This window comes from Rhea pennata, chromosome 10 (assembly GCF_028389875.1).
Source record: "Rhea pennata isolate bPtePen1 chromosome 10, bPtePen1.pri, whole genome shotgun sequence".
Classification (NCBI taxonomy): domain Eukaryota; kingdom Metazoa; phylum Chordata; class Aves; order Rheiformes; family Rheidae; genus Rhea; species Rhea pennata.
The window spans coordinates 9069232-9090628 of record NC_084672.1 but is presented as its reverse complement, the minus strand read 5'-3'; the positions used below and the strand labels follow the sequence as shown (position 1 = coordinate 9090628).

General features: G+C 53.3%; 2 protein-coding genes across 3 annotated transcripts in view; one reads left to right on the top strand and one right to left on the bottom strand.

Moving 5' to 3' along the window:
* Positions 1–1381: 1381 nt before the first annotated feature.
* Positions 1382–4818, top strand: HAPLN3 (hyaluronan and proteoglycan link protein 3). 2 transcript variants are annotated; one of them, XM_062583725.1, is made up of 5 exons: positions 1382–1422; positions 2264–2426; positions 2618–2986; positions 3994–4296; positions 4435–4818. In XM_062583725.1, the coding sequence occupies exons 2-5, from the start codon at positions 2297–2299 to the stop codon at positions 4713–4715; spliced, it is 1083 nt and encodes a 360-aa protein (XP_062439709.1). In that variant the 5' UTR covers positions 1382–1422; positions 2264–2296; the 3' UTR covers positions 4716–4818. The 2 variants fall into 2 exon arrangements, with proteins under 2 accessions (XP_062439709.1, XP_062439708.1); XM_062583724.1 differs by having other exon boundaries at positions 2615–2986.
* A 1616-nt stretch (positions 4819–6434) lies between these two features.
* Positions 6435–21397, bottom strand: part of ACAN (aggrecan) — a 31993-nt gene continuing 17030 nt past the window's right edge. Inside the window, exons 13-18 of the mRNA XM_062583723.1 lie at positions 14928–15041; positions 11740–11898; positions 11153–11235; positions 10603–10747; positions 8803–8985; positions 6435–6796 (exon numbers count right to left, since the gene is read on the bottom strand). Coding sequence (XP_062439707.1) covers positions 6708–6796; positions 8803–8985; positions 10603–10747; positions 11153–11235; positions 11740–11898; positions 14928–15041 — 773 coding nt within the window. The 3' untranslated portion in view covers positions 6435–6707. The remainder of the gene's footprint in view (positions 6797–8802; positions 8986–10602; positions 10748–11152; positions 11236–11739; positions 11899–14927; positions 15042–21397) is intronic.

Here is a 21397-nt window from a genome sequence, read left to right as displayed (position 1 = left end):
GGCCGGGGCAGAGCCCGGCCGCCTCGAGAGCGGCAGCGCGAGCGCCTGGCCGCTTTCGGCCCCTCCGTTACTTTCTTGCGTGGCTCGCTGCAGAGGGAAATCGGTGCTGGGCAGCACCGCCGCCGTCCCTGCTCACCCCCCCCCGGGGACGGGCCGGGGGCCCCGGCCCTGCGCGGAGCCGGCCAGGCTGGGCTGGCAGATAGAGGCGTTTCCGGGCTGGGGAGCTGCCGGCTCCTCGCTATCGTCGGCGTCGCGGTGGCGGGCGAGCGAGGCCGCGGCTAGCGCGTGCCGCCCGCGATCCTGCCCCTGGATCCTGCCCTGCTCCCTCCTGCCTGCAGCCGGAGCCGCGGGCGCGCGTGGCCGGCCGGGAAGAGCGAGGGGTTTATTTTTGCACCGGTTGTTTTCTTTCCTGCGCAGCGACCGGAGCCGGGTCTGGGCCCCGGTGCCTCATTTCCTCACCGGGAAAAAACAAAGCCGCGGCGTGGGGCGGCCGGCCGACGGCCCCGGGGGCGCCGGGTCAGGGCGCACGCCGCCGCTCGGCAGTTCCTCCGCGCGCCCGGCCTCGCCGGCGGCCAAGGGGGTCCCCGAGCGCCCAATCTGGGGCTTTCGGAGCCACGAGAGCTGGGGCTGCATGTCCCCGGGTGCGAGCGGCTGCCCACACCCTGGCCGGCGGGTACCCCGCCCCCGGGGCTGGTCCCCCCTGCCCCCGGTTTCTGTCCCCCCGTTGCTGCAAGAGCAGCTCTCGGCCGCCCTCCCCCAGCTCGGCTTTGCCTTCCCGGCTTCGTGCTGGCAGCCCCGAAGGTGGCCGAGCTGGCGCCCCGGCTCCTGGTGCAGCTTCCCGGGCAGCTCACATGGGGCTCCGAGCGTGACGCCCCACGGACCCCCGACAGGGGTGCCCTGCTTGTCCCCACCAGCCCCGACGGGGTGCCTGGCTCGCCCCACTGGCCCCGATGGGGCGCCCTGCTCTTCCCTGCCAGTCCCCAGCGGGGCGCCCGGCTGGTCCCCACCGGCCCCGACAGGGCACCTGGCTCTTCCCTGCCAGTCCCCGACGGGGCGCCCAGCTTGTCCCCACCAGCCCCAACGGGGTGCCCTGCTTGTCCCCACCGACCCCGATGGGGCGCCCGGCTCTTCCCTGCCAGTCCCCGACGGGGCGCCCTGCTCATTCCCACCAGCTCCGATGGGGCGCCCTGCTCGTCGCCAACAGCCCCGACGGGGCGCCCGGCTCTTCCCCGCCGACCCCCGCCGGGGCCAGGCGGAAGAAGCGCGAGGGCACGGCCGGGGCCGGGGCCGGGGCCGGGGCCGGTCGGCGGGCGGGGGCCGCCCGGCCGCGCGTTCCCCTTTAAGAGGCCGGCGCCAGCGCGGTCCCTCCCAGGCGGCCGCAGCCCGCGGCACAGCGCGTCCGCCCGCAGCCCGCGCTGCCGCGTGAGTCGCCGCGGGGGCGGGCGGGGGGGGCCGCGACCCCCGCTGCTGCCGGCGCCCCGCTCGCCCCCGCCGCCGTCGGGGGAGCCCGCGGCTCGGCGCGCTCGCCGGGCGCGGCGCTTCGGCGGGCGGACGGGGAGGCGGCGGGAGCCGCGGCGACGGCGCGGGCGCCGGCTGCCTTCGGCGCGGGGAGGCGGCCGCGGCGTCGAGCCGGGCGCGCAGCCCCGACGGCGCCGGCCGCACGCGCGCGGCTCCCGCGGCGTCGAGGGGCGCCGGGCGCCCGGGGCCGCGCTCGCCGCCCGGCCTGGCGCGTCGCGTCGCGGGTCTTTGCGGGGCGAGCGGGGATGGGGAGAGGCGAGCGGCGCGTCGAGGGGGCGGCAGCCGGGCCCGGCAGCACGTCCCCCCGGCGAGGGCGGGCGGCCGCGTCCCCCGGCTGCCTGGCACGGCCCCGGCGCGCCCGTAACCCGTGCCCGGGCGGGGGGCAGCGGTGTCAGCTCGCTCTCGGGAGTGCGGGGCGCTCCGGCGGCTCTCCGGGCCCCCTCTGCCGGCTCGGGGAAGGCCTGCAAGCGGGCCCGCTGCGGCCGCGCTGGCCGCCTTTGCCGTCGAGGATGAGGAAGGAGCGCGCGGGGGGGGGGGGGACCGGGCCCCTGCGCCCTCCTCTCCCAGCGGCCGGGACGCCGCCAGGGCGCTTGCGAGCCTCTCGGTGGGGAGGGCCGGGGCGTTTCGGGCATCGCCCTGCCGTGCGGGGGGCGGCCGGGCTGGGCAAGAAGGGGCTGTTACCCCGCGGCCGGGCCGGGGGGGGGGGGTCGAGGCCGGGCATTAACACAGGTTTCGCTGCCCGCAGCCCGGGCTGGGGCCGGACCCTCGCTGCCCCGCCATGCTCCTGCTCCCGCTGCTCCTCGGGGCCGCCCTGCTGCGCCTTGGCGGCGGCTCCTCCCGTCACCCCTTCTACAACGGCTTCTACTACAACCGCGTCATGAGCGACGAGGGCGACGGCCACGAGAAAAGTATAGCGGGGACTGGCAGGGGTGGGCGGCATGGCGGGTGGGCGCCGGGGGCTGAACGTCCCACCGGCCCCTGGGCCAGGGCCCGCCTTGGTGGGGGGGGATTGGGGCTAGGAGGAGCAAAAGGGGGGATGCTGCTGGCTTTGGGGCTCCCAGCCTGCCTGTCACAGCCCTTCCCTCCCTGTCCCCAGCAGTTTACTTCAATGGGGCCAAGCTGGTGGTGGAGACCCCCAAAGACCCTGTCTACAGCTTTAATGGTGCCAACGTCACCTTGCCCTGCCACTACCACTATGAGCCTGACCAGGAGGCCAAGCGCAAGATCCGCATCAAGTGGTCTAAACTGCGGGATGACTACACCAAGGAGCAGGACGTGCTGGTGGCCATCGGCAAGACCTACGTGGCCTTTGGGGACTTCCAGGGCCGCGCAAGCCTGCGGCAGGCCGGCCGGCGGGAGGCCTCGCTGGTGGTCAGTGACCTGCGCCTGCAGGACGATGGCAAGTACCGCTGCGAGGTGATCGATGGGCTGGAGGATGAGAGCGACGTGGTGGACCTGCGGTTGCAAGGTAGGACTCAGTGGGGACTGCATCGCCCCCTGCACCAGCATCTCCATCCCAGTCTTTCTGGTGCAGTGCCCACTGGCGAAACCTGCCTGGGCTGAGCAGGGCCAGGTCCCCCTCCTTGCAGGGCTGTTTCCCTGCTGCTGGCTCCTCTCGTCTGTCTCTCAGTGAATGGTCCAAAACCCAGCTCTGGCCTCCCAGCTCAGATTGCTCTGGGCACCTTGTGGTGTGCTGGAGCTGTCGAGCCATGCTGCAGGGCACTGTGTGACTTGTTGCTGCTGGCTGGGAGCTCCCTGTTCAGACCTCAGCTCTGCTGACAAGTTTGGAGCTGGAGGAGCTTTCCTATCCAGGTGCCCCTGGCCACTTTGGGCCCCTGTGTCCCACGGTGGATTGTCCTTGCTGGTCCCGGTGGCTGTGATCCACATGTGCCCATGGTTGTGGTCCTTGTGGCCCTCTTAGCATAGTCTGGGCATCCCTCAGTGTCCCCAGGATGGTGGTCCCTGCATCTCCAGGATGGTGGTCCATATGTCCCTAGGACTGCTGTCTCTGTGTCCCTGGGATGATGGTCACTACATCCCCCCTGTGATGATGGCCCTCGTGTCCCTGTGACAGGGTGCCTGTGTCTTGGGGACCACAGTCCCTGTGTCCCCATGACAGTGGTGCGTTCTTCCTGATCAGCGGCAGTCTGCATGTCCCCAGGACCATGTGTCTCTGTGCCACCAGATGTCGCTGGCAACTCGCCGTTGGCGGCTGCTCTGCCCTGGCAGCTGCTCCAGCACCTGGAGCTGCCCTGGTGCAGGAGTTTGGAGGCTGCTCCCTCCTGAGCATCTCTGGCACAGAGCCCAGGGCTGCGCTGGGGGCCTTGGGGCTCGTCTCCTGTCCCAGCAGCAGGAATTTGGGATGAGATGTGGGGACCCCCACAACTCCTGCCAGGGTGATGGTGGGCCTGGCTATGGGCAGGGGAGTGTATATCCCTCCGTGCCAGCTCAGCTGCCCGTCCGCCTCCTCCCCAGGCATCGTCTTCCCCTACCAGCCTCCGCGCGGCCAGTACCGGCTCAACTTCCACGAGGCCGAGCGGGCCTGCCAGGAGCAGGGCGCCGTCGTGGCCACCTTCAGCCAGCTCCTGCAGGCCTGGAGCGAGGGGCTGGACTGGTGCAACGCGGGCTGGCTGGCCGACGGCACGGTGCAGTATCCCATCCGGCTGCCCCGCAAGCCCTGCGGCGGGCTGCACCTCGCCCCCGGCATCCGCAGCTACGGCCAGCGCCACCGGCACCTGCACCGCTTTGACGTCTTCTGCTTCTCCTCCGCGCTCAGAGGTGGGTCCGGGGCCGGCCGGCCGGTTCCGCGTGCCCTGCCGCCCCTCACGGGCTCGTCCTGCTCGTCCCAGGCGGGGACGCTCCGGGCGATGCCCCGGGCTGGGGGCTCCCCGCCTGAGGCTGCCCTCTCCCTCCTAGGGGAGGTGTACTACCTGGATCGCCCGGCCGGGATGACCCTGGAGGAAGCCAAGCAGGCCTGCCAGGACACCGGTGCCGAGATCGCCCGCGTGGGACAGCTCTACGCCGCCTGGAAGTTCCTGGGGCTGGACCGCTGCGACGCCGGCTGGCTGGCGGACGGCAGCGTCCGCTACCCCATCGCCAAGCCCAGGGCCAACTGCGGCCCCGCGGAGCCCGGCGTCCGCAGCTTCGGCTTCCCCACCACGGGCCGCTTTGGGGTCTTCTGCTACCAGGCGAGATAAGGAGCCGCTCGGCGCCCGCTCGGCCGGAGGATGTTTCAGCCTGACGGTGCCCGGCGTCGGGTGTCTCCCGGGGCCGTTTCTGGGGTGACTGGACTGGGGAGGGGATGTGTGTTTGGGGGGGGAGGGGAGAGGAGACTTCTTTTTTGTTTCATTTTTGTTTTCTTGCTTTACGTTTTCACACTTCTCAAGCGCAGCGGGGGCCCATGGGGCTGGGCGCGAGCGGGTGGCACTGGCAGTGCCGGTGCCTGGTCCCACCAGACAGCCCCCAGTGGGGGCTATTTCCCCTTCCTCCCCACCTTGGCCACCTCCACCCACATGGACTGGTGGCCCAGTCCCCGCTGCGGCAGCCCACCTGACCGAGCCCCACTCATGCCTGTCCCCAGACATATATGGGGGGCCCCAGCCCCACTGCTGGCCCTCACCGGCTTCCCAGGAACCCTGGCAGGAGCTCGCAGGGTGCAGCGAGGCGCATTTGGCTTTGGACGCAGGCTGGGACTCGTGGGAGCAGGTGTTGTCCGCTTCATCCCAGCCCCGCTGACTGCCCCGGTCCTGCGGCGGGGGGACCAGGCGGGAGCACCCAGTGCCTTACTCACCACGTGCCCTTTGCCTGGATGCCACTTGAACACTGGTGCCTTGTTCTTCCAATGTTTTGTTATGAAAAGATAGATTTTCCTGGACCTCTTCTAATAAAGCGTTGGAGAAAGGCCTGGAGCGATGTGGCTCTGCCCCCATCTCTGTCCTGGTGCAAGAGCCTGGTCTGCCCCGGAGAGAGGACCGAGGAGCAGGAACGCGGTGGGGTGCCCCAGCCGGATGCCCGGGATGGCCACGGCGCGGCACGCGAGCAGGACGGGCAGTTTCCATCCTGGAGCAGCACTGCCCGGCACGTCCGCGCTGAGCCCTGGCTGCTAAACGCTAAAAAATGCCGGAGGGCATTCCTGCCGGAGTCGCAAGGGGAGCAGGCAAAGGAAGGGGTGCCGGCAGGCCGCGGGGCAGGGAGAGGGCTCCTGGTGTGCCCCGCTGAGGACCTGGCCCTTGAGAGCAGTGTCCTGCCTTGAGGTCCTTCCTGGGGTGGCGAAGACTCGAGAACCCCGTCAGGCGCCGCTGGCAGCACCTCTGGGTGCTGGGCCGGGCCCAGGCTGGATGCCATGAGGCCACGTATCTCCCCTCCTTCTCCAAAGAAACAACCCCCCCCCCAAAAAAAAAAGTGACCGTTCCGATTTCACTCTCTTTATTATTTATTACTCTTTCAAAATAGGATATGTTCAAAAATATAAATAGGTGCAGGGAACGCTGGTGCCCCGCACGGTCCCCTGGAAAGAGCACGTCGTCCCGGGATGGGAGCTGCGTCGCAGGGCGGCGGGGAGAGCCGGCGGTCGGGAACCAGCCGAGGCGGAGCAGGAGCCGCGGCCCCGAGCCCCCGGTTTTAGCCTCCCGCCTCGTCCCTCCTCCCAGGGGAGCCCTGCGGCCCTCCCGCGCCGCCGGTACGTTCACTGCCCCTAACTGCCCGACCGCCCTGACGCGCTGCAGCGGTAGGAGGATTCTGGAAAAAAAAATAATAAAGTAAAACAAAATAAACCCCTAAAGGTGCTGTCCAGCCCGGAGATTAAATAACAGAAATAATTACATTGTTCGTGGATAAAATCAGGAAAAAATAATCATCTTTATTATTTAACTTAACCCCCTGCCCTCTGCAAACCCACCCCCCCTCCCTGTCCCCGAAGGCACAAAGATAATTGGAACCGGACGGTTAGTAAAAATGCTGAATTCTAATTTGCTTTGCTTTGGTGCTTGGAAAAAAAAACATTAATTTTTTTGTATATATATATATATATTATATATACACAAAGGTGGGTTTTCTTTAATATAATTTTTTTTCCTTATATGACAAGAAGCAACAACAACAAGAAGAAGAAATCAACTCTGTTAATATAACTGTTCTGTAAAATCTCTCTCTCTCTCTCTCTTTTTCCCCTCTGTCTCTCTGGCCCCGCTCTAATGGGTGGGTCTGTGCACGGCTCTGCCGCTGGGTCTCGACCGAGTCCTGGGGCTCCTCTTGTATAGTCTGCGCTGGTAGGTGGAGGCTGTGGAAGAAGGAGGAGAAGAAAAGACACCTTGTTAGCGGGAACAGGGTACAGAGCCGCTGCTTGTCCCGGCCTGGCTGGCTCCCGGCCTCGCGCTCCCTGGAAAAACACGGGGGTGGCAGCAGGGGAGCGCAGCCCGCGGGGCGCCCGGCGCGGGCCGTGGCGCCGGCCGCTCGCCGACGCACAGTCGTGCCTTCTCTCGCCCCCGCTGCGCCGCCACCCGCTCGCCCGGCTGGGAGTGGGCTTTTCTTTTTTTTTTTTTTTTTCCTTTTTTTTTTTTTTCAGTGCACTTTGTGCCTCCCTTGCGTCGCGCGCAGCCGGGCGGGCGGCCCCGCTACCGGGATGAATGCGGGAAGCTGCTTTCCTCCGTCTCCCCGCGGCACCGAGGTGCCCTGCTCCGAAGGCAGAGGCAGGGGACAGCGGTCCGGCTCAGCCTTCGCTGCCCTGCTGGTCCCGTCCCATTGCTCTGCCTGTCTGCCGAGAGGAGCCAACTTTGGCTGGTCCCCGCAGGGATGGGGAGGGAAATATAAATCGGTGGTGGGCCATGCTTTGAGGTGGGATGTGCAGGAGGAGACAAAAAAACTTTTTCACCTGGGGTGGTGGTGGACAAGATTTCTTCCTGTTCTCTGCTGCAAATCTCCTTTTAACCTGGTATCACTTTTGTGCATTGCTTACAAGGAGGCATCTGATGGAAGCAGCAAAAGCTTTGGGGAACAGCCTAAGTCTCGTGCTATGATCACTGCTGGTTCAGCGATGCTGGAAGCAGCCTGCAGCTTTCAGGATCCGTAGCAGAGCCAAGGGAGTCAGCAGCCTGGTCCGCGCAACACAGCGTCTAACCGTGGCTGCCCTTTGACACCTCCTTCCATCTCTCCTTCTTCCCAGCTCTTCCCTGGCTCAGAGTTTTGTCCCTATAGTCAGCATCAATCTCCTCTGGCTGTAGGACTGTTAATTTAGTTGGAATTACCCAGCTGGACCAGACCCTGGCAAGGAGGCTGATGACACTTGACAGATGTGATTTGGCTAAGGCAGATAAAACTAATGGAAAGCTCCAGGCAAGCAGGGATGGGACAGGGGTGTAGGCAGGCCTGGGAATGGGTTGGGACGCCTTGCTGAGAGGGCTGGCTGCTCTCAGCTGGAGGCCTGACAGAAGAAGGGTCAAGAGTCCAGTGTTGTCTCTCAGGTTAACTCTTCTTCAGGGTTTTCTGTCTTCTCTGCAGTTCACCAGGGCAGGGAAACACAGGTGGACCCTGGTAGGACTTGGGGGAAACCACATAGCTCCCTCCCTCCTATCCTTTTTTTCTTTTCCTTGTCCTGCAGGTAGTGCCCAAACTCACCATTTCAGAAATTATTTCTTTTCGTTTCCTTTGTTTAAGTTGTTTGGGTTGTTATATTAAGCTCTTTTCTGCACTTTACTGGCTGTGCTGCCCTGCCTAGATGGAGGAGCCTTGGGCTCAGCAGGGAGGTGGGTGTTTGGAGAAGACCCCTGGCATCTTGGCATGGCTCCATGTCAGGAATTGCTCAGGCTGGCCCTCCAGCAGGTCCTAATGGTCCAGACTTACCCAGAAGATGCCAGCTTCTATGGCCCCATCACAAGGAAGCTTTAAGCGAGGCAAAAGGCCCCTTCTGCCTGGCTCACAGCTAACCTGTGCCCTAAGGAGCTTGGGTGGTGCAGGGCGATGCAGGACCCCTCCCCGCTCCCAGCCTCTCTCACTTCCATGCTTTGGATGATTTGTTCCACCCTCATTCCCAGCTCCTCCTCCCAGATGCAGAGATGCCTCAGTCCTAAACCTCCATAGCCAGGAAATCTGGGTGAGGAGAAGGATTTGGGCATGGACATCCCTTTCCAGAGCTCTTCTGAGCCCAAACCTCTGCTTGGGCCTGCAGGATTTCCTGCCTCGGGCTGCCAGCACCAAACTTTCTCTTTCCTCATCCCAGACAGGAACAGAGCGTGGTGCCCTTGGCTAACACCGAGGTGCGAACATGAAAGCGGAAGGGCCGAGACTTACGGTTTATGCAGGATATCCGTGGCTCCTCCCACTGCCCATTGGGCTGGCACCGAATCGTGGGCACGTGGCGCTGGATGTAGCCATGGTTACACTGGTACCGCACCATGGAGTTTATTTCATAGCGGTCCTTCTTCCTGCCAAAGGTCCTGGCGTTCTCCACCACAGGGGGGTCCCCACAGGCAACTGTGCGAGATAGGCAAAAAACAGGGAGAGCCTGAAGGCTCCTGCTTGGCTGAGCAGGCAGCTGCCCAGGGCGACAGCCCGCACAGCCCGCACAGCCCCTGGCTGGCCCTGCCGCCGCGGGGCAGGCTGGGCACGCAGACGTCCTCGCTCACTCACCCTTCCCCAGCACTGTGTCCCGTAGGACCTCCGAGCGCTGGAGAGAGAGAACGCGCGACGGCTGCTGAGTCTGCCCTGGAAATGCAGCCCCTTTCGAAGGGGAAGGAGGCAGCCGTGTACAGAGCCATCTTTGCCCATCCCTGAGATGCAGTGGGAGCGATCCCCCCCCCCACCAGTAATAACTCTCTGAGGCAGAAGGTTTCCAGGTCCCATTTGGGCAAGCACCATCACCTAAGCTGACGAACTTTTTTTTGCCACATCCCTGAGTCAGGTCCGCGGCTACAGAAGCAGCTGACAATGGAGGGATCATTGCCTTTGATGGAGGTAATACAAAATAAATTGTGATTAAAAGCTTGAATTCCCTCCCCACAGCAAAATCTGCTGTGTTTGCCTCTGTCTGTCTGCTTCAGGCTCCATCTCTGCCTTCCAGAGAAGCAGGTTCACAGCAAGAGCTGGGCACTGGAGCCCGGGCATCAGAACTGCCACCCGCTGCCTGGGGAGGGCAGGGAGCTGGTACGCAAGAGCAAGGCCGCGGTCAGGGCTGGGCTTTTTCTCAGGGCTACTGGCTCACCTGGAAGAAAATAATGAAAATTGGTTTTTACAAGGCTGGAAAAGATGTAGATGTGGGAGCTGATGGCAGAAGAAATGTGTCTTAGGTGGGGCTGTGAAGAGAGCGAGTACATTTTGGTGGGAGAGGGAAGGAAGGAGAGGAACTGCTGCTTCACAGCATGGAAGCAAGGGCATTACCCATTTGCACATCTGCCACAGTATTCCCCTGCCTCTGCGGTCAGGCCATGCTGGGGTGCAGCCAGCATGTGCATGGAGAAGGCAGGCAGAGGCAGAGAAGCTCCAGTTAGCAGGGGCTGGGAGTAGCTCCGGGGAGGGTGGCATCGAGGGGATGGCACAGCTCTGGCTGTGACAGTGAACAGCAGCCGCACGGCAGGGAGCGGGGCGAGCGGGAGGAAGGCCATACTGGCGCATCTGCCTTGCTCTCAATCACTGGGAACATGACCCCTGGATCTTGGTGACTTGTGTTACTCATTTTCAAGACCTCAGAGACCTTTTTCCCAGAGCCTTAGCCAAATTCTAACGCTAATCCCACATCCTTAAGTGCCCTTTGCAGTGACAAATCTATGTCATCTTTGCTCCCTCTATTAATTTTCTTGTGCAGAAATTAAACTTCCAGTAAGAACAGCTAAGGGATGAGGGAGATTTCCAGGAACCTGCTAGGGTCACAGCACAGGCTAACATGCAAAATACCTCTGTGCAAGCTGTAAAACCCCACTACATTCTGGGACTTGTCACCAACAAGCTCCTGCTTATGTGCCCTGAGCGTTTCCCCAGAGAGCACGACGGCTTCTGAAGACGAAAGCTCGCTGCTCGCACAGTCCCGCCCTGCAGCCTTTGCCTGAGCCTATATCGACTCTCCCCATTTTTACTGGTACCTGGGGGAGGGCTCACCTGTTCCTTTCTTGCACGTGAAAGGGAGATGATAGTTGCACGGGACATCGTTCCATTCGCCTTGCTCATGCCAGATCATCACAACACAGTCTTCACCGGCAGCAAAGAAGTTATCGGGCTGATTGGGCCGCCAGTTCTCAAATTGCTGTTGAGAGAGAAAAGCCCTTCCCCTAAGACTGAGTCCTTCCCTCTCCCCCTCCTCTGTGCCTCTTCTTGCCTCTCCGGTCCCTTCACCAGCATATATTAACAGCAGTGCTACTACAGTTGTTACTTGTATTGCGATGATGCCTAGTAGCTTAGTCACAAGTCAGGCCCTATTTTATTAGAGGCTGGAAAAACTGGGAGAAACCAAGAGCCCTTACTCCAGAGAGTTTTGAGTGGCTCCACTCAACACCTGTTCCAAGCTCTCGGTACAAAACTTGCACAGCTCTGCCCCGCAAGAGCAGTCTCTCTCCTTGCCCACAAAGCTAACACCTGTCTGCACAGAGGTATCTCCCCTCCTTTCCATTCTCCCAGGTTCAGCACCCCACGTCCTTCCTCACTGACTCACCAGGGAGTGCCCGTCAGACCAGCGGAAGTCATTCTCAACAGTTCTGTCACTGAGACCAATCCACTGGTAATCCTGCGCGTGGTCTAGAAAAGCCGGATAGGGAGAGAAGATTGAGAAGGAGCAGGCCCACCTTGTTGTGGCTTCCCCCCCCTTCACGCAGGTTTCTCTCTCTCGTCGCAGCTGCTTTGGGCCTTGGAGTCTCTCCCCCCAGGATACCTTGGGCTCATTTCGCTCCATCTCAGTCACTAGTCCCTGCCATCCACCTTTCCCCCCCATATTATGCTTGTTCATCTCTCTTCCTGCTAACCTTGCCATGAACACAAGATCTTTCATGCCGTCTACACTGCCATGAGTCTCTGGGCTTATTATACCAAGTGAACATTTTGCAAACCACACTAGCAATGTGGCAGGATCACAGATCTGTCCTGGTCATTAACAGGCCCTCTCCTATCCTATAGCCTGATAGTTCTTCCTCTCCTACACAAAGGTAGGGCATCATTTGACAAGAAATATCTGCCAATAGACTTGCAGTTTGGTTGATTGACTCTGCCCATCCTCACATCTTCAAGGCTGCCCTCAACACTCACTGTTCACAAAGTCTTGTTCTTCTGGGGTGATGATACTGCTCAAGTGGGCTTGATGTTCTCGGCATCTGGTCTCTGCATCCACCCAAGTCTCCCTCTCTTCGAAGTGCCTGTAACAGTGGCCCTGGAACTTGGTCCACCCTTCCTCACAGTTTTCCAGGTCTGGAACACACAAAGGAGGAATGAAAAGGAGTTTGCTGCATTTGGCTGGAAGCCTTCCAACTCACCTCCTGGTTGTTCACACACTCATGGCACAGAGGATGACACATAGTCACATCCACTAAAAAACCAAACGCTGATATTGTCTGCTACATCCCAGGAAAACGATCAGAAGGCATCCAAGAAACATTCAGAGGGAGGAGGCTGCTCTGAAGACCATATGTTTATAGTAAGATCATCAACGCTATTGGAAAACTTGAGTAAGACGGACAGACTCCTGAGCAATTCAGGCCCCAAGTGGTTTTCTAGGACTCTGTTTCTGAGAAACTGACCCAAGCAACAATCCTTCTCTTCTCACTTGTGCTGTCTTGTAGGATTTTCTTGCTCTGGAAAGCAATCTTGAAACCTGCATTCAGATGCCCAGAATTAACACTCATGTTTACAAAAGAAAGAGGGGAAGGAGAGGCTAGGGTTCAGCTGGTTACAGCTGGCGTAGTGTGATTCTGAGGCTTCTGGAAGGAAAAGTAAACTCAGTGAGACAAGCGAAAAGAGATGAGGGCAGAAACTTACCATGGGGAAACACAAAAATAAATCTCAAGGAAAGGTCTTAGAAACTACTAGAAAAGTACAAAAATATTTCAACTTGTAAAAACATTTTTACTACCTGAGAAATGCTGATTTGAACCCATTAATTAAAAAAACAAAACCACGGATGGGGTACAGCAGAGCCATATGCAGAAATCATCAAAAAAGGCCTTCAGCAACTCTCATGCTACATGGTACCACACACATTTGCTTCATGTGCTGGAAGGAAACTGAGGCAGATACAGAAATGGCACCATGGTGGCACATGTGATTGAACTTACTGTTTGGGCTGGATCAGCCGCCTGTTGGAGCTACTGTATTTTCAGGGCCATGAGTTTGCTCTCTCACATTAGCTCTTCCAGCACCACGTGTACTCGCGAGGGCTCAGGCATAAAGTCACAGGGGCAAGTTTCTCTCTGTAGTCTATGAGTGGGGAACAGAACACTAGAACACTAAAACTGTGTGTGGGGAGAGAGACCCAGTACAGGTGAAAGCAGAATTCTAGGACACATTGAAATGTGTTTAAGCTCAGCCCTTCAGAGACTCAATTTACCACCTTTTCTCAGTCACTTGCTGTTTTTGCAGTGGTGCTGTTTTGCAGTGGTGCTTTTTTCATTAGTGCTTATGCCTCTCTCACTTTCTAGTAAGATTTTCTGTACTCCATTTCTTTCTTTCACTGTTAAAACTTGGTAGGTCACCTTCAGTCACATAAATTCCTCCTAATCCACCTGTCTGATATTCTTCCAGCTAGAGACTACCAACATCTCATAGCTGTTGGAGGGGTACATAGTTCGGCGAGGCATTTAAACCTTTTTCTGTCATTTTCTTATACCCATTAAATGGGTTATCCTGAAGCAGCTGAAGCTTTAAGGATCCTTGTTCCTCTCTATATGCAGACCACTTACACAAGATAAGCAGAGAACATGCCCTGTTTTTTGAGGTCTAATTTTTTTCTCCTGCTGTTTGAATGTCACCCCTTGTCATCACAGGGATGTGGAGTGGATGGAACATGCTGTAGAACCTCAGCAGGACACTGCTTAGTAGAAACGCCACTCTTTCTTACATAGCTTTTACTTATGAAGAAATATGGCAGGGATCATTTCACAAAAAGCCTGTCCTTGGCACTGACACTTCTGTAGTGAAAAGATGGACTGACTGTATCCACAGACAGCAGAGTTCACTTACAGTGTCCCTGCTGTTCCTGGAGAGTGATAGATGTTAGAGAAGGCAAAATCTGCCCCATGGGAATAAAGATTTACATTTGCCACAGAATTTAGGGTACTGACTTCCTCTCATATTTCCTAGGCTATAGGCTCTAGCTGTCATGAGACCATTAATAATAGAAAAGAGGAAATTAAGTTTGGCTTGGACCAAGCAAGGTCATGAGCAACCACAGGGTAGAAAATCTCTTTTTCTATTACAGGGAGAGCAACAGGTGGCATGGATGGGGAAATCAGGAGTTGATTAGGTTGCATTAGCAAAGAGAAGCGAAGACAGCACAATTTCTGCTCAGACAAGTCCAACAATCCACATCCTTTTTCATGTGATCTATGCTGTATGTTTGTACTAAAAGCAGAGAGAGACATGTAAAGAAAGAAAAGGGGAGAAGCCAATACATATTACCATGTCAAAGTAAAGAAGAAATTGTAATCTTATTCCTTTTTTGTTTGAGCAAGGCAGGAGAGCTTACCCTCACTGCTAAGCTGATAGAAGTCTGGGCTTTCATAAGCTTTAAGAAGAAAAAAATACTTTTTTCTTTTCTTGTAGAAACAAAAATAAGTATTAGTGTGGGTCAAAGTACCTTATCTTGATGGAAAAATAGGTCACTTCATATTTCCTCAAAGATAGACATTCCCTGCTGATTTTGCCACAAGAACTCGTGTTCAAGAGATGACAAAAACGTCATGCTGAGTCCAGTCGGTGGGGATGCCTGGAGTGAATGAAGCTTCTCTCAGCTGCATCTTCACAGAGTGAAACACAATCATTTTACACGGCTCAGTTCAAGCATCTTTTCATGAAATTCCAGTCTAGCAGAGAAAGTTTGCCTGGGGTGAAGATTCGCTTAGACATTTTGCTACTGCTACAGATGAACGAAGAGACCCTGTATCCAAAGAGATAGTGACTTCTGTGATCAACACTATTGCATTCTGCATGGAGCTTCACAAGAGAAACTTACAAACAAAGAGAAAGCTGAAGATGACCCTGGAAGCTCCTGCTTAGGAATCTTACAGGATATAGTGCTGCGATGAACAAAATAGCCAAAATATATAAGTAAAAGACTCAAAGCTTTTCCCTACTGTGATGTATTTAAATCTGCTGTTAGAGGTTAGCTTACTGAGATGAGGACATGACTGATGGGTGCACTTGGGATCAGTTTTTTGGGGTGTAGGGTGGGGACAAGGTAATGCAGCTGTTAGTAAGATTAGCTGAAGCCAAGGAGGCCGTACCGATCTCACACAGGTCCCCTCCGTAGCTGGGAAGGCATAAGCATTTGAAAGAGTCGATGCCATCAACGCAGGTAGCTCCATTCAGACAGGGGCTTGAGTGGCACGCATCAATGTCTGCAAGAAATCAAGGGCTTCCATTAGGGCTCTGGGCAGAGAAGTCCACCAACAGGAGAACTTGTTTCCTTGCTTGTTTAGAAGGGCATATCAGTCGTTTGGAGGAAACTTGGGCGTTGTTACGGTCTTATTTTGAAACGTACTGCCACTGCTGCTGCTGGAGGAATGAAGGCAAGAGACCAGATCCACCCTATGAGGAAGATGTTGTTCTGCCATTTGATGGCTGAACGTCCCTCTGGAGATATCAGGACAACCTCAGCAGAAACATTTCCACTACACAGTATCTTTAACATCTGTGGTGACTCTTCCTTGTCGACTGTCTCTGCCTGGTGGATCAAATATGCAAACTTGAGGCTGTGTCTACAAGGAAGAATGCGGGCTTCTCGCAAGTGAGGGAAACATCCTGAAGTAAAGCTTTATCTCTTGCTTGGGGCCAAAGCTCCTTACGAGTTTCAGATGAAGGTCCAGGGCAGACACCTCACCTTGGTGAAGCTAATTGCAAGGGAGAAAAGAAGTAGGTCAAAGATGGTTCAAAGACCCTCAACCTTTTCCTTTTGAAGATTTTAGGGTGGGCCATAGGAGCCTCTTCCTTGGCAAAGAATGCCGGAGTGCAGTGCCATTTTATCCAGACATGTCCTCGCCATGTGCTCTTTTACTTGTGATTCCCTCATGGTGGAAGAATTTATTCTTAGTTTCCCATCTTGAGTAGGCCTAAAGCATCTTTCTGAATTTCCAGAGATAAAAAGAGAAGTTGGGATGGGAAGAGTTTGACCCACAACTCTCCAGTGTTTTTCAACTTGCTAATTAGCACCACAGTGGGTAGTAAATGCCATTGTTTGGTAGCACTTCCATCAGCTATCATCTTGGGGACAGAAGGAAGGAAGCATGGATTCTTTAAAGAGGGCCACAGATAGCCAGTTTGTAGCTATATATGGTAAAATCCAGCTCTTGCTGGAAGGAAAAGATGTTTTCTTCGCATCTCTCCAGCTTGAATCTTAATCCTATTATGGAACTTTGGAATCAGAAGAAAAATCATTTAGAATGAAAAGATTTCAGAGATGTTCAACTCAAGAAACGAGGAACAAGACTAAGGAAGCAACCGGAAACAAATTCATGCAGGTTAGGTTAGATCCTTGTGTGAGAAAATGCTTCTGTCTTTCACACTCTTGCCCCAGAGCCTGGAAGAAATGTAAGGTTTTACAGATGCTGGCTAACACTCAGTGCTCTTCTTGTAGCTGAGAGAAGTTAGTGAGAAAACATTCACAGATGATGAGAGTGCTGGCCATGGAAATACACATACCAGAGCAGAGCAGACAGTGACTCCTCAAGTTCTGTATTCTTCTGATGAGCGTATGTTCAGCCTGATATTATCTCCTGCAGAACAGTGGCCCAGCTGTTCAATATCTCGAGACACATTAGAGCATGAATGTGTTTTACCTCATGTGACTATCACACAGTGGCCAATGTCTGATATGTCAACAAAAAGTAGAAATGCTCGGTAACATGCTGGTCAGGAAAAAAAATTTCCTGACCTTGGATCAGTTCGTGCTTTGGAGCATGAGCATTATCATCGTTATTCTAGGCTGTATCACTGTGAGAAATGCGATTATTCCATAACTGGCTGATGAACCACTTACATCAGTTTCGCAATTAGTTTTTCACTGAGAAAAGGATTTTTTTCCTCTAAGTTGCCCTTCTAAGTATTCCTGAATGTTTTCTGGATTACTATATTCACCGCAACATGAAGGAAATCAGAGATCTTGCTTCCATTGACACTCATAAATACTTTGAGACTTTCCAGAACAAAACTGGAGTCGCAGATCTAGTAAAAGAGGGGGGCAACCGCTTATAAGTCACATTTGGAATTCTTAGAAGGTTTAAAGCATAAAGAAAAATGAAGCGTCCTGATGGTTGATTACAACCGTAGAGGCTCCCCCAGGCTTCCCAACAGCAGTAGCAGCAGAAGTTCGTATTGATTCCAGTGGGCTCCTGCTGAACAAGTAAGGAAAGGCTCTCCCCTTTGTCCATTAGCTTTCATGAAGTGGAAAGTACACCACAGAAATAAACCACATAAAAGAGTTAAAGCAGAATGTTTAGCAGTGAATAGAGAGTCTTCAGTCATCTTCGGCAATGTAGCCTAAAACTTGGTGCATCCAAGATCTCTTCTGTGATGGACGAGACCTGCTGTGAGTTGCCATTCTCAATCTTGGAGGAAGATGGAGCAAACACATGCAAATTTATTGCTAAAATCTCCATCTGGAAATAACACTGGAACAGGATTTCCTTTTACAGATATTGTATATAATATGACTGCACATATTACATATGCTCTAAAAATAAATCTGTGTGTGTGTGTGTGTGTGTGTGTGTGTGTGTATGTATTATATATGTACTCATACATATACATACATATATATAAATATCTCACAAAGAGAAAGGGTGTGTACTTGAAGACACTGTTGGAAAAACAGACAACAAAGACAAATGAGACATAGAATCATAGAATCAGTAAGGTTGGAGGGGACTTCTGGAGATCATCTAGTCCAACCTCCCCGCTCAGCAGGGTCACCTAGAGCATGTTAGACAGGGTTGCATCCAGACAGGCCTTCCAGAGAGGAAGACTCCACAACCTCTCTGGGCAACCTTGTCCAGTGCTCTGTCACTCTCACAGTGAAGAAATTCCCCCTCACGTTCAGGCAGAACTTCCTGTGCTTCAATTTCTGCCCATTGCCTCTTGTCCTGTCACATGGGGCAACTGAAAAGAGTTTGTCCTCGTCCCCTTGACACCCTCCCTTCAGGTACTTGTACACATTGAGGGTGGTTGAAGTCCCCCATGAGAACCAGGGCCTGTGATCTTGAGGCTACCTCCACCTGTCTACAGAAGGCCTCATCAACCTTCTCTTCCCGGTCAGGTGGCCTGTAGTAGACACCCACAACAGTGTCCCCCATGTTAGCCTGCCCTTTGATCTTTACCCATAAGCTCTCAGTTGCCTCCTGCTCCTCCATCCCCAGGCAGAGCTCGATGCATTCCAGTTGCTCTCTCACATAAAGAGCAACTCCACCACCTCGCCTTCCTGGCCTGTCTCTCCTAAAAAGCACATAGCCATCCATGACAGCATTCCAGTCATGTGAGCTATCCCACCATGTCTCTGTGACTGCAATGAGATCATGGCCCTGCGATTGCACACAGATCTCCAGCTCCTCCTGTTGGTTCCCCATGCTGCGTGCATTGGTGTACAGAAAAACATAGACATATTTTTCCCAGAAGCACGCTGAAAATTGCTGGAAAGATGACATTTTAAACACATAACGATCATAAATACCAAACTTTCCCTTCAGCCTATTGGTTTTTTGGGCCATGGCTGTGCCTCTGACTGGATGTAGGAATTGCTTCACTGAGCCAATCACCAGGAAACTCATACACATCAGCCTGTTTGGAGGAAGTCTTGCCGGTTCTGTTCCTCCCAGAAAATCTGAGTCTTAGAGGACTTGTCTAAAATTAAGTCCTAAAGGTAAAACTGGTGATGATGCTGGCTCTGGAAACCCTGGCAAGAAGGTTTGCAGGTATTTCTAGGATATCACATCACAGCCATAGGATTTACAGGGGGTGAGAACTCCAGTAAAACAAACAAACAAAAAATCCTGTCTATCACTCAAAGCTGAGTTTTTCTCTTCTTAACCTTTTAGACACCATAAATGTATACACCCACAGAGTTGAGAGTTAGTAAATCATTGTACACATCTTCATCCAGTCTAAAAGCCTGCAGCACCCTAGATGGGATAGCTCTGCTCAGCTTCTCCGAGCACAACATCCTAGAGGCACTCCTCAGCCCTGTGCACTACGCGCAGCACGGAGTAAGCCCCCACTTCCACAGCAGCCGGCTGCCACGTTCCTTAACACCGAAGACTCTTACGCATGCATGAGCTGTTTATTTGTTTGGGTAAACAGTCATTCAAAAAGTCAGCTTTGCTCTCTCACAGCACTGTGGCGATCCTGCAACTCAAGCATTTGTCAAAAGACAAGAAGAAAAGACGATTACTACTACTACGCGTGCTAACAAAGGACAGGTGAGGTGCTGTGGGATGCGGAACAGAGGCAGCCCTTGCTTTCAAGAGCTTCAGCTCCAAAGCAGAGCCAGGAAAAAAAAAAAAAGCCTTGCAGTGTTAAGCATAGGAAGCCCTTGCAAAATGTATTAACTCACTTCTCGGGGGTAAAGCAAACCCAGCAATGTGTACTTCAGTTAATATCACTTAGAAGTTGTAAAAGATTATTCTATTGTCACAACATTTTTCACTTATGTTATTAACATGACCTGAAGTCTAACTTTTAGGAAGAAAAGCTTTTTAAAGTTCATAACCAAAAAGTAAAACAAACAAACAAAAAACCCAGTGTAAACAGGGTCTTGCATCAGGGAAATGTAAACTATTGGCTGGAGAAAGCAAAGGCAGTTACAGAGCTACAACGCAAGTCTTGAATATGTTTCACCATTTGCTTCCTAAGCTTTCTCTTACATCGTCAAATACACCCTACATTACTCAGTAGTACTATTTTATTTTGTGCAGCTAAACACAACGTAAGTGTTCTCCCAAAACCTTGGAAGGCAACGTGCTGTACCTCTGCACAGAGCCTCTGTAGCCTCTGTAGGTAATACCTGTGATCACGAAAACTGGTATGAGAAATCAACTGAAAATGAAAGAGAAATAGATTGGTCCTGGTTTTGCTCAAAAGGCAAATGACACTCAAAAGCGAACACAGTGAAAAGTAAATACTTTTGAAACCCTTCATCCCAAACCGAGAATACTAGAAACAGAGCTAATGCTTTTCAAAACAATATAGTCTATGCATTTCTGTCCATGACAGCCTGTATCAATGATGAGTAAGAATATCCATTAAACAAGGTTAGCTTTGTGCTGAGAATATTTACGGAGGAGAAGCAGCTTGCAAACAGACAGGATGCCATCACCCAAACACTGAACAAACTGTATAGTTTTATGGAAGCTGTGAGTAACTAGCTTAGAAATTTATTTTAGCTTCCAAATTCTTGCTTCTCCCCTGCAAAGTGGAAAAGCTAAGACTGAAAAGCAAGACATTTTCAGGATACACAACAGTCCATGTTGTGTCACTCACTCTTCCTTTTCTTTTTCTCTCTCTCTCTCTTTTTTTTTTTTTTTTTTTAAACAGGCATTCTTACAAATGTGATTATCAAAACAGGGTCTCAGATGACCACTTAGATAATTGTCTTATAGAGACTGCAGGAAAAAAAAAATCTAACTAGAAATTAATTTTGCTTTTCAGAGACTCCTGGGAATTTTGAACTGCCAAGATGATAGCTCAGACGGAGGAGAAAAACATTTCAGCAATTAGACTGATTACTACAAGAAAAGAATAGGAGGAGTCTAAGAAAACAATTCTCTTACATTTAAATAAAATTACTAGTATTGGCCATTGCATAGCCAACTAGTGAGTTCCAATGAACAATTAATTATTTTAATGACTTAACACTACGAAAATAATTTAATCACATCCTTCATGCAGCAGAAGGGGCAGATTTTGCCATAGCCTTAAAAATTTCTATTAATCTTGAGAACAGTCAGTCCTCAAGAAGACCTACTGATCTGGAGGGATCTTCTATTTGTTCAACACTCTCCTAGAGGGAGAGCTCAGGAAATCTGGACATCTCTACCTCCAAAATATTATGTGTAGAAGTAAACTGATAAGAAGTAAACACGAGTCCAGGACTGTAGATTGCCTCTTTATGTAGAAGTTTTTATTAAGCAAGTAACTTCTGATGCAAAATGCACAGAAAACTCAGGAGATAAATAATCAGATCAGCCAGAAATGTTTTCTGTTTTTGCCTGGCTCTCAGCAGGACTGCTGCCTTCATTGCCTTCTTCAGAAAGTACTCTCCAAGCCATGCTAAGTGAAACATTATGAAATAGTGTTTTTTTTTTTTTTTGAGATTGCTTTATTCTGTTTATCTACTTTGAACCAAAAAAAAAAAAAAAAAAAAAAAAAAAAAAAACACCACTCGCTTGGATAGGGTAGGAAGAAGCATGAAACCCTATAAAGACCTTTTCCCATCTGGATTCTAACTTTTAGCTGTTTTGGGGCCATAGGCAGCAGAACTCATGGACTCATTCCACCAGAGACGAGCAAAACTTAGCAAAGATTGCTGCCATTTCAGCACATTTCTGTTTTTCTCCCCTGACCTGAGTGAGATTTTTAAGTCATCAGCTGGTTACAGTGCTCCAAACCACAGCTTTTCACTGAAATGCCAGCATACTTATTTTCAGATAATAATAATTTGTTTTCAAATGTTACTAGAAGTAAAAAAGTCCCAGTGGGCTGACAAATC

Excerpts from the sequence above, each read along its gene's own strand:
- HAPLN3 (XM_062583724.1), top strand. The coding sequence starts at position 2,297 with ATGCTCCTGCTCCCGCTGCTCCTCGGGGCCGCCCTGCTGCGCCTTGGC. Across the intron at positions 2,427-2,614 it reads GGGCGACGGCCACGAGAAAA|CAGTTTACTTCAATGGGGCC; the intron begins GTATAGCGGGGA and ends CCCTGTCCCCAG. Across the intron at positions 4,297-4,434 it reads CTTCTCCTCCGCGCTCAGAG|GGGAGGTGTACTACCTGGAT; the intron begins GTGGGTCCGGGG and ends TCTCCCTCCTAG.